The sequence below is a fragment of the Procambarus clarkii genome, chromosome 69 (genome assembly GCF_040958095.1).
Source record: "Procambarus clarkii isolate CNS0578487 chromosome 69, FALCON_Pclarkii_2.0, whole genome shotgun sequence".
Taxonomy (NCBI): Eukaryota; Metazoa; Arthropoda; class Malacostraca; order Decapoda; family Cambaridae; genus Procambarus; species Procambarus clarkii.
The window spans coordinates 16,008,580-16,021,831 of NC_091218.1; the positions used below are offsets into that span (position 1 = coordinate 16,008,580).

At 40.0% G+C, this 13,252-nt stretch overlaps 1 protein-coding gene across 2 annotated transcripts in view; it reads right to left on the bottom strand.

The window, feature by feature from the left end:
* LOC123772155 (patatin-like phospholipase domain-containing protein 4) overlaps positions 1-13,252 on the bottom strand; it is a 54,605-nt gene that overhangs the window by 11,872 nt on the left and 29,481 nt on the right. For both annotated transcript variants that reach the window (XM_069311065.1, XM_069311064.1), the window contains one exon: positions 11,385-11,517. In XM_069311065.1, the coding sequence (XP_069167166.1) occupies positions 11,385-11,517 (133 nt within the window). The remainder of the gene's footprint in view (positions 1-11,384; positions 11,518-13,252) is intronic.

Genomic DNA, 13,252 nt, shown 5'->3' on the forward strand with positions numbered 1-13,252 from the left:
TCCCAGCACTCTGTCCTATTAACGTTTTGAAACTACTGACGGTTTTGGCCTCCTCCACCTTCTCACTTGGCTTGTTCCAACCGTCTACCACTCTGTTTGTGAAAGTGGATTTTCTTGTACAGTATTTCTTTGACAGCTTTGTTTAGTTATTTTAAATCTATGATATTTTGTTCTTGAAGTTCCAGGTTTCAGAAATTCTTCCCTATCAATTTTGTCGATTACAGTTACAGTACTATTTTGTACGTAATGATCATATCTCGTTTTTTTTCTATCTTCTAGTTTTTGCATATTTAATGCCTCTATCCTCTCCCTGTAGCTCTTGTCTTTCAGTTGTAGGAGTCATTTAGTTGCATGTCTTTGTACCTTTTTCCAGTTTTTTGATGTGCTTCTGAAGATATGGGCACCATACAGCTGCTGCATATTCCAGCTTTGGTCTCAAAAAGGTCATGAACAATTTCTTTAGCATTTCACCATCCATGTACAATATTTAAAAGCAATTCTGAAATTGGAAAATGTAGCATAGGCTCCTCGCACAATGTTCTTTATGTGGTCCTCAGATGACAGTGTTCTATTTAGAACCACCCCTAGATATTTCTTTATCAGAATTTGTTAAAGCTTTTTCACATATTTTGTAGTTTGTGTGGTCTATTTTCTCCTATTCCACTTTCTATAACATGGCATTTATTCACATTAAATTCCATTTGCCAAGTGGTGCTCCATACACTTATTTTTGGCCAGGTCTTCTGAATAGCATGACAATTGTCTAAGTTATTTTACCTCAATAAACTTATTTCAATTTCAATTCTCTAAGTTTCTTATCTTCCCTAGTATCATAGTATCATCAACAAACATGTTCATATAATTGTGTATTCATTCTCATAGACTGTTTATGTAGACAATAAACATTACCAGTGCAAGAACTGAACCCTGTGGTACTCCACTCATGACATTTCTCCAGTTTGATACATTCCCTCTGATTACTTCCCTCATTCTTCTGTCAAATTTTTTTTTTTTACACTAGTGTCACATTGGACACTGTACAGAGAGCTTTCTGACAGTCCAAAAGAATGCAGTTTTCTGATGCATTCTTTTCTGATCTGTCAACTGGTCAAAGAATATTACTGTATCACGTTTATGAAGTACTGTACTGTAGTGTAGTATTTGTCATCCCTGGCCTCCTGGCATTGCATAATAAGGGCCATTTTCTCTATATATTCTACTCCAGACATTGCAGTGGTGGTTGTAGTGGTCATATTGCTTGCAGCACTAGTTTTCTTTGTAGTACTGTAGTGGTTATGTAGTTTTCTAATGTTTATAGTGGTGGTTATTGTGGGTGGTGGGGGCAAAAACATGAGAGATCAAAAAGCAAATTCAAATATTGGTGGAGGGGAAAGGGGGGGCTAAGAGGAAAGGTATACTGAACATCTATATATATTGTATGATGCAACAGCAATCTTGAAAACACCGATTTGGAAAAACTACATTGAAAAATAAGAGATTGCAGAACACATTTTTGCCCAGTCTAGGCCTTCCTCAGAGCAAGATAGAATATGAGTAACTACCACTCATATTCGAGTAGCTAATGTGGATTAGCTACTCGTATTCTATCTTGTTCTGAGGAAGGCCTACACTGGCTGAAAATGCATTCAGCAATCTCTTATTTTTCAATGTGGTTTTTCCACATATTGTATGATATTATAGTACCGTACTGTATACAGAAAAACACAAAATTGAAAGTAGAATTTACTGGCGAAGACATTCTACCAATAAGGTACACAGGGTTTGCTGCTTATACAGAAACTAAATCCAGGATTGAATGTAATGAAATGCCTATGGTGGATATTCTCAGTGGCTCCCTAAGCTAAATGCCTGGTTTCTGCCACACCAAGCCCTTGAAAGTAATAAATGCCTGAACCAGACAGAAGTTTGTCCATTCAATAGAGATGATGGGAGTCTAAATCATTCTAAATCAACCTAAGCAATAAGGAAAAACTACCAGAAAGGTGAAATAGCACATTGGCAACCCTGTCAATTAGGTACACACACATTAGCTCATTGCTACAGATAAATTGTACCTAATCACCACCTGATGGAAACCCTAGCAGCTTCCATCTGGTGGTGATCCTAGCAGCTAGCTCACCACCTCAAAACATGAGCAGCCCAAGGAATAAACCTCCCCCCCCCCCCCAAGTCCTGTGAAGTGAAGAACAGGAACAGTGAGCCACTGAGGGGGACCCCCCCCCCTTTCAATAGGAGGATGTGTTTACCTATCAGGGACTTTGTGGGGAAGGGAGATCTAGCTCTTCATTAGCTCCACCTCCTAGCTGTTTATATACCAGGCATGCTAATTCTCTCTCTCTCTACATTAATGTTTTCATCATATTTTTAAAGTTGTGGATGGAACTTGCTTCAACAACCTCTTCTCCCAATACATTCCACGTGCTGACCCCCCGTACAGGGAATGAGAGCTTCCTAACACCTCTTTGAATCAATTTCAGGTCCAGCTTCTTCTGATGTCCCCTCATCCTATCTCTCTTTAAATTTAAATATGCCTCCTTTATCCACTTTATTCCAATCCCATCAAGATCTTATATGTAGTTATCATATTCCTTTTGTTTGTTCTCTTCTCCTAAGGTTGTGAGGGTGAGTTTTCTTGACCCATCCCCATACCCGAGGCCTCTCAATTCCGGTACTAATCTAGTTTCAAATCTCTGATCTTTCTCATACAGTATTTCTGTTTATGCTTCACAAGGTATGGTTCCATGCTAGAGTTGCATACTCAAGTGCAACTCCAGCTGCATATTCAAGGCTTGCGTAGGCAGTGTATGTACATGAAAGCCTCCTTATTCAGATTCTTAAATGATGTTCTTATGTTTGCCACCTTTCTATATGCTGCTGATGTTATTCTGTTCACATGAACCTTTTGTGTTGGGATTATGTCTACACCCAGGTCTTTTTCTCTTCGTTTCTTGTAATTGCCTTTCCTAATGGTATAATTAAGTACAGGTCTCTTAGCTCCCTTACCCATTTCATTATACTTGTTTGGATTGAATTTCAGCAGCTATTCATCTGCCCACTCCTAAAGTTTGTCAAGGACTTACTTCATGACAATACCTTACAGTACTTTAGTTCTTACTTTCCTCATTAATTTGTTACCATCTGCAAATGTCAACATGTATGAGCTCATTTCCTTAGCGAGGTCATTTACATAAATTAAAGAGAGCAATGGTATTAGGAAACAGTCCTGTGGAATGCCACTTTCCACTCCTCTCCAGCCTGATGTATCCTCTCTATGACCCTTTGTTTCCTGTCCAGCAAATACTCCCATACCCAGTCCAGTGCCTCTCCTGTTATCTCTGCTTGTCTCTCCATCTTTTGAAAGCACAAAAATCCAAGTAAAACATCTTTACCTCTAGTGGTTCAGGTGTCGTGGCCCAGAGAAGATGTGTTTTTCGGTAGAAATGAGGTATGCTACTATATGGGAATTTGTCAATTTATTTTCATTATTTCTCTATCCATTTAGTTTTTCATGCTAACAAGTTGTATTGATGTCATCAATACAATTCATTCTGGTCAAAGTATGACATATACCATTTTTTTATTATTTTTGTTTTCTTTCCCATGATCTGCAAACACATTTTCCCAATATTAAGTGAAACAAAATTGGGAATAATTTTTTTTCCCGCACCACCGACATATAAAATAAATTTTTTGGGCAGCTCAGTGGTTAAAGAATTCCGATAAAGAGAGATCTAGGGGTGGTTCAACCGTTTTGAATTTTTCTTATACCAACAACTGAAAATATTTCATGTATATTTACACACAAAATTACATAAACAATCTGCAAAAGGTGAATATGCTCTCCACTACCCCCCCATGGTATGGGTATGAGGTGAATAACAAATCAACGAAGTCCAAAGCAAGGGTTACTTAGTACAGTACGTAGTTCATTTCAGTTTAATTTCCATTTATTTCAGTTTTTAAGTCTATTAGAATATATTCTAATTTTACAAATTTACTTTATCTTCTGTACTTGATTCACATATATTTTGTATAAAATTTATAAAGTACTGTTTAAGACACTAGTGCTCTCTAGGGTGAAATATTGTTGCGCAATAACAGCCCCATTCAAAGCTGGAGATATTGCTGACCTTAAGAGCATGGAAAGATCTTTTACTGCTATAATCCACTCAATAAAACATCTAAATCATTCGGAGCATTTAAAAATGTAAAATCTGTATTACCTAGAGTGTAGGCTGTAGAGATTATATTTTATTAAATATATATATTATATAACAATTTACATGTGGGAAAATACCAGGAGGACTAGTTCCAAATTTGCACACAGAAATAACACATGAGACCAGAAGGCATGGCAGGATGTACAAAACAGCCCTGGTGAAAAGGAAGAGGTGCAACAGGCATGCTGAGAGAGAACTCAATCAACATTAGAGGCTCAAGATTTTTCAGCACTCTCCCTCTACACACATGGGGTATAACTGGCTGTCCTCTGCAGTGTTTAAAAGAGAACGTGATAAACTCCTTTAACAGATACCTGATCAACCAGAGTGTGACTCGTACGTCAGGCTGCCACATCAAACAGCCTGACTGACCAGACCAGCAACCAGGAGGCTTGGTCAACGACCAGGTCGCAGAGACGTTGATCCTCGGAATCTTTGACAGGTATAATGTACGGTATAGGCATAAACACACAGTATTTCAGCTAATTATCTGGTAGCTGGAAGATCTCTTTACTGTATCTAGAGGGCAACATCAACTGCACTGCTAGCCATACTAGCAGTGCTTATGTCTAGCTTGCACTAGGAACTGATGTCAGGTGATAATAATGAGTACTATAAAATGGCATCTTTCTGTGGTGAGAGGACTGTGTACACCGACAATCCTCTATAAAGCCTCTCTTCTAAACAATGGAGAAAGGACCAAGTGTGCTCCATCTTCTAGGAATATGCCAAGTTACCCTTTTTGAAACAATTTGGACCCTTCGTAGCATAAGTTTGACGAACAAAATGCCAACAATCCAAATCAATCAAAACAATGATGATTAAAAGGCACAAAGTTCTGTCCTATTTATCTTTATTAATGATATGCATAATGACCATATTCTAAATGAATGAAATACAACAAGAGTACATAGACATACTAGCAAGCAAAACATAACATATCCACTACTGCTGGCCAATAATGAATGTGTAAATCATGCTGTGAAAACTAAACACTTGGACTGTAATGTGCTTCCTACAAAAAATATGTACAGTATTCAAGAAGAAAATTACTAAATTTTAGGATAAATTTTCTTTCACACTGCTTCTCTAGCACCTCCATGCTTTTTATCAAATATGTAATCATTCCTTTCACACAAAATATACAAATTTCAATACCAAAATTCTTTTATTTTATGGAATAAAATATAGTGAACTTATTCCGTTGTACAGTACTGTATATGACAGAATTATTGTATCATATGAGGACTATTATATTGCGTCTCATAATACTGTACACTGTTAACACTTTCGCGTTCCACAGACTTAATAAGTCGTCACTCTTTTTTCTACTGAATGTGTTCCAGTGACGCATTTTAGCGTCACTCGATATAAAAATTTGTAAAAAAAAAAGTTTCTATGCGATCTTCAATTTTTTTTTTTAGAAATGAGCGCCATTGTTTTCCCACAATCCTCCGTAGGCCGCATGGGATTCTGGGTCACGCCATGCGGTCGGCCTAGTCCTTTGTTTACGTCTCTCGTGACCGGACTACCGCGCTCCCGCGTCCAGAACCTGTGCCACTCTCTGCCCTGTGTAGCAGTGTTTATTCGTTCCTGTCTCCTTACAACGCATTATTACTTGCAAACATGGATCGTGGTAAAGGACAGAGCACCTCTACCCCCAAGAAGGATAGTGAAATGACCAAGGAAGATAAGTTGAGTGAGCTGTACAAAAGGTTCAGCAATGTGAAGCTTACCCCTAGTAAAATTCCTGATTTGTTGGATCGTTTGTCAGATGTGGAGGCAGATGCTGAAGGGGAAGAGCGTCAGAGTGATTTCAGTAGTGATAATGAGGGGACAGCGTCGTCTGATGAGTTTGATTCATCATCGAGTGAGGAGAGTAGCGAGGGGATTGAGGATGAGTCAGCGGATGTGGGCCGCCCCAAGGCACCTGTAAGGAGGCGTGCAGGACGTCTTCAACAGCCTAATCCCGATGCTGCCTGGTCAACTGACAATACACCACCTATTGTAGGCAGTTTCAGTGCCACACCAGGCATAACTGTCCCAGTGCCAATTACCCCCCTGCAATTTATTCAATTATTTCTGACCCGTGCCCTAATTGAGTTCATCACAGTGGAAACTAACAGGTATGCCAGGCAGTTTATTCAGAATGCTTCCAGGCGCACTATGAGGTTGTGGAAGGAGGTATCTGCGAAGGAAATGGCAAGGTATTTGGCTTTATCAATCTTGATGGGTATTGCACGACTCCCAACAATGCGCATGTACTGGCAAACAAGCCGGTTGTGGCATATGAGGACCTTCAATGTGTTCATGACTGCAAAACGATTCCAACATATTGCCCAGTTTTTTCATACTTATAACCAGTTTGCAATTCCACCCAACAACAAGAACCGCATGATAAAACTCAGCACCATCATTACCTATTTGACCAACAAATTTGGCTCTTACTACGTCCCCAATCAAGCACTCAGTTTGGATGAAGGTACAATGTCGTGGCGTGGTCGTCTATCCTTCAAGGTTTACAACCCCAATAAGCCTGATAAGTATGGGGTAAAGTTGTACATGCTTGCTGAGGCAGGGACTGGTTATATTATTGATTTCGAGGTTTATTCTGGAGTGGGCAAGACAACAGTTGAGACAGTGATGGGCCTTATGCGACCCTTGTTGAACAAAGGTTATCATCTTTATATGGACAATTATTATAACTCTGTCCATCTCACAGAATTGCTAAGGGAAAATGGGGTGTACACTTGTGGAACACTCAGATTGCAGCGTGGTGCCCCTAAAGAGCTGCAAAAACTTGCCAAAGGTAAATTCGCTGTTGATCAGACTATTTTCAGGCGCAAGGATAACACTTTTGTTATCCTTTGGAAAGACAAGAGAGTGGTGTCAGTGATCACAAACTGCCATAATGCTGACACACAGGAAGTACAGAGAAGGAAGAGAGTGAAGAAACGTGACGGAACATCATCTGTTCAGATTGTAACTGTAAACAAACCAACAGCCATTTGCGACTACAACAACAACATGAAGGGAGTTGATCACTTCGACCAAATGGTCAAATATTACAGGTTCACCAGGAAGTCGCATAAGTGGACTAAGAAGATCACATTTTACTTCCTTCAGATGGCTTTACACAATGCCTATGTGTTGTACAAGATGTACACAACTGATGCCAAGAAACTGACCCTACTCCAGTTTCATGAAGTAGCAATATGGGCCCTGTTGGGGTGGGACATGGATGAGTGGCCTGCTACTGAAAGCCCTCTCCCACATGCTGATGATTACCAGGATCCTTCTCATGATTTGGCAACACCTGGCCCATCTGGAGCGAGGCGTCCTTTATTTCATCGTCTTCCACGCCAACCACATGCCTCATCCTCATCAGACACTGAACCTGAAACTGAAACGCCTGCACCTCAAGCTGAAGCTACTCCTCCACCTGTGAAAAACCCCCGCATTGTTGATTCAGAGGACAGGCTAAACAGGAAGTTGACTCATGCATTAGTGAAAATTGCTAAACGGAAACGGTGCCGAGTTTGTATCAAGTCGGGAATTAGAAAAGACTGTATGTATCAGTGCAGGACATGTGGAGTTGCTCTATGTGCCACACCATGCTACTCAAAATATCACCGCAAGAGGATATTTTGGAAAGCAAAGAAATAACTCCTCTGCAAGCTTCCACTCCACCTAACGTAACATCTGTTGAGCAACTTCAGGGACATTTTCCTGAAGCCGGTGGAGTGGATAATCAAATGCTCAACTTGTTGACCTTCCTTCATCACATCGTGGGTAAGTACACATAATTTATATTACACATTTTGAGGTTATTACTTCTTCATACTTTGCTGTGGGTAGCTCTATATATATTCCAGTTCTTAGTGCTCAGATTGGTATGTCTACATAGTGCATCTTCTTGCGAGTATTTTGACACCAAAATGAACAATGTAGCACAAAAACTTCCATTGGAACAATATTTTTGTTTGTCGGGTGTATTGGGTGTACCGGGCGTGGAAACGGGTGTTTGGGCGGGTGAGGCATCGACGTGTTTGGGGGTGTTTGGGGGTGAGGCGCGCACGTGTAACCCACTTTTATGCATATGTCTGTGTAGGCAATTTTATTGCGATCACCGTGATACCAAACAAAACCATATGCAACAAGTTTTGACTTGATAAACACAATCAGAGTAGCAACATATAGGGAGAGTTTAGCGGAGTTTTGCGTGAGCGCGAAACAAAGCACGCAGTTCTTTGGTTGCTGGTCGCCTAATGTTAGCTTTGGTGAAATGTTATACATATGTTCTTATAGTACATTTCATTAGCTACACAGTGATACCAAAAAAAAACACGTACATCGAAAATGAGGGACACAGACATGAGGAGAGTATAAACTTTTCAGTTGTGGTTGAGCGCATGTGCAGCTGGGCGCGCTCCGGCGGGTAACCCTAAGCCAACTTCCCACATTCCTGTGGGTGGGGCGACACCATTATTTATTGTGTATATTTATATGTCCGTGTAGGGAATTTTATTGCGGTCACAATGATACCAAAATAAACCACGAATAATAATTCTGGGGTTCGCAAACATAAAAACATCGTAAACATTGATGCCCGGTTTTACGCTCACAGCTAACGACCGCCACAGTTTGTTATTCGGTGTGGTTCTCATGTTGTCTTTGGTGACATTTTATATATATATTCCTCTAGAGCATTCTCTCGCGAACACAATGATACCAAATTTAAATACATGCCGCCAAAATTAAGCTCCCCACCCCGAAAAGATTATAAACATTTTAGTGCTGACGCGCAGTACGCCGACACGAACGGCCCACTTAGGGCTTACCGTCAGCCTATTCCCAGGGAGCGCGAAAGTGTTAAAAGGCTCCATAGTTTCAACAAGTAAAACTAGTTAACTCAGCAGTTCTGAAAGTGATAAGTTTAATCTTATCTTCTATTGCCTAACTTTTTGACTGCAATACTCTAATACCATATCTAGCTGTAATTAAAAATCTGCAATACCTTTCTATAAAATTAATTTATTTTAAAGGCATCTCATAATTAAAACCTTGAATAATTATATGTAGGAAAACAGGTGCACTATGTTTAAAAAAAAAATATACATTGGACAACAATATTTTACAAATCAAAACCCACAACTAAACAGTTACAATTTCATAATTCATGTGCATACAGAATGAAAAAAAACTAACAACGATAAGCGTAGATGAAATGCACCTTTCTGATCCGGGCACTTCGTCACTTCTTTAGGCACAAAGAAGTGCCTAAAGTGCACTTTCTCGGGAATATTGTAAACGGAAGCCAGTGCCAGTATGACTTTCCATCACCTGACACAGTGGGCATCTTTTCTAAAAGTTGCTAAGTTATACCAGGATGAAAGGAGACACTAGAAATCTCAAAGCATTTTACCCACACCATGTTTTAAGTAGAGCTGCATACAGGAAAGAAACTTTAAATCAGCAACAAGATGCTGTGCAAAGTAAGGGAACTAGATGTGGAGCTACCAAGAAGCTGTCCCAAGAAAGGATAAGAGAACACAGAGCACAGAAGATAATCAGAAGAATCCCCTCAAAAACCACACAGAAGACAAGGAAACCTTCCAATCAAGCACTAGGAACCTGCAAAAGCCATCTTGACTTCACCACAGAAAACAAGACTGACTACCACGGGTGAGAGGGAACATGATACGAGGTACCACAAACAGGAATTGGAACAAGAACCAAAGAAAATAATACTGGATAAAGTTCCAAATCACAGGTCTCATTCTCTGTCATATGAAAGTTAAGTGAGAAGACCGTGCAGGCCAAAACCATCAGTACTTAGTTTCAAAGCATCATATGACAAAGAGAATTGGGAAGATAGGACACCACAAGCATAGCTCTCATCCTGTAACTACACCTGGATAATTACACACACAGAATTATCTAGAAGTCAATATTACAATGAACCTGTTTCCTGAAGCCCACATCAAAAGGCAGGTATGATTACTACGGGCAAAATTCTCAGGGAAATTAATCGGGTAAGAAAGACAAACTAAATAATTATTAGCACAGGTGACAGTCGCACAAAGGGGGACAGGTGGTAACCGAGTCACCTGAGCCACCGAGACAAAGAATTTTGAATATCAGAATAGTTAAATAGAATTCACTAGACAGTGATGTGGTGGAGGCAGACTCCATACACGGTTTCAAATGTAGGTATGATAGAGCCCAATAGGCTCAGAAACCTGTCCGCCAGCTGACTGACAGTTCAGGGTGGGATCAAAGAACCAAAATTCATCCCCTGCAAGCACAATTAGACAGGTACTTGAATTGTGAATACTTGATCCTGGATGATTACCCAAGATCATCCAGATTTAACATTAAAATTCCACTGTTTATGTACGCATGAGTTAATACACATAATCAATGTTTCATACAATGAAAGTAAGCCAAGTTAAATGTGAATTGGTCCTTGGCCTAGTAAAATATCCATGAACAGTCATGATTCATGTGAGGAAGTCTGGGTGTTGGAACCTTAAGGTGTAAATAGTGCTGCCACCTGGTGGTGAAGATGCAGGTTACCAGGAGGGAGGAAATTATCGAGGGAAAGTGCCAAGCCATTACGACTATATAGCACTTGAAAGGGATCAGGATGAGGATTTGGGATGGGACGGGGTGAAGGAACCACTTTGATGGTCGGGAACTGAACACTGACCTGCACGAACGTGAGACCAACATATGTCCATTCCATACCTTTTATGGAATACACATCTGTTGGCCATTCTGGGTTTGAATGAATACCCCCTAACACCTTATATAACAATTCCCTGTACATAGCATTGGTGCCAGAATGTCATCCTGTCTGATTCATGATCCTAGTCAACAAACACAGTGGCTCTTACCTCAGGAGGAAACAGAATGCAATAGCTCAATAATAGTGAAATACTGTAATATCTTAAATCATCCAGATCTCTGGGTATAACAGATGGAATTCAGTTCTAAACGATTTTAAAAATCAGAAGACCATTGCTAAGTCGAATACTGTACAACAAACACTATTTCCATTGGTCCTTTCTCTTCCAACAAAAAAAATTATATAAAATAAAAATATTAGAAAAGCATATTCAATTTGCAATGCACACTTACGTATCTGTGAGTCCATAGGCAAGATCTAGCATATCCAGTTCTTCATCAGTACATGGCTCTTCTATTAAATCAAAGTCCTCCTTTTTGAAGATCAGATGACATGTAGAACAAGCCAGAGTACCCTCACAAGCACCTGCAGTGTATTAAACAATTATTTAGAAATCATGTTTTTCACATATCCTATTCCCAGATTATTTTCATTCATTCCAAACAACACACGACAAAAAGAATTACATCTTGCTAAAAATATTGAATGAAAAACATTTTTCTAATGCCTTTTGTATATTCCAAAAGTCCTTCCTATCTTTAAAACTTTGTCGAGAGCCAAACTGTATTATAATGCTACACTAAGCTGCCATTTCTTTTGCTCCCAAGTGCCTATAATCATAATAACCTTGGCAAGTTTATTTTAAAAAACATAATCTTCTCTTACACACGTTTTACATTCTGCATAGAGTGCCCTGTTGTCTATGGGCTATGCACTTGGCTTTCTGCCACCTGGTGGCAGATGCATCATGGTTTGGATGTCTACCCTGTGGCAATGATGGTTTACCAAGTTGCCTCTGGGCACCTAATTTTCTCCAAGCTCCCCTTGATGCATAGAGATGGCCAGATTCTGCTTCTGGCTTCCTGTGAGCAAGTTTGAAGCTTAGAAGCCTGGTGCATGGCTATACTGTACCAGCAATTATACCAGGAATGGCTATACCAGCAATTAGCTTGGGGAGCTACTGAGGGCCCACTATAAAATACATTCAACATTTGACTTTTGTAAAAATACATAAAGAATTATCATTTACAACTTCTTTATGATCTTATGTTATCAGAAAGTAACAGTCTTACTGACTATACCCAGAATATGATATTACTACAAGTTATTCAATGAATATCAAGGACATCTCCGATAAGTCTCACATCCACACAGATTAAAGTTATCTTATCTGCTTCAAACTGATTCTCTAAGGCTCACTAAATAATGTATCTACACCAGAAAAATAAATTTATAGTTTGAAAGGATGCAAAGTTTATAGAACCTTTCCTAAACTTCTTTCAAAGTCTTGTTTTAATAACATTATATCTACTGTATAGCACTGTACAGTATGTATAAAACATGAATAATGTATCCTTCATCTATTCATAAAATATCATGGGTAAGTTTAATTATATTGTACTAACCGACACTAGTATACCTAAAGTTTTGTGTCTTGCTGACAAGCAAACTAAGACAAGTATTGCTTGTAACAAATATTGCTCCCTAAGCTCAAGATCTGCCTAGTCATACGACCAAATATCATCTGCAGCCAGACAAGATATACCAGCACTAGCACTAGAGAAAGGAATTATCAGGGGAAAGTGTCAAGCCATTACTACTATATATCACTTGGAAGGGGTCAGGATAAGGATTTGGGTTGGGAGATGGGGGGGGGAGGGGGGTGGAAGGAATGGTGCCCAACAACTTTGACGGCCGGGGATTGAACACCGACCTATATGAAGTGAGACTGGCGCTCTACCATCCACCCCAAGTGGTTGGCCACCAGCACCAGCAAGCCCTTTTCAAAATGTGCTTTCTGGATGGTAATTAACAAAAAGGTCAAAAAAATAACAATCTTTTCAGCCCGGCCCCAAGGCCAGGCTTCACTTGTTAGAGCTTATCTTGAGGTTATCTTGAGATGATTTCGGGGCTTTAGTGTCCCCGCGGCCCGGTCCTCGACCAGGCCTCCACCCCCAGGAAGCAGCCCGTGACAGCTGACTAACACCTAGGTACCTATTTACTGCTAGGTAACAGGGGCACAGGGTGAAAGAAACTCTGCCCATTGTTTCTCGCCGGCGCCCGGGATCGAACCCGGGACCACAGGATCACAAGTCCAGCG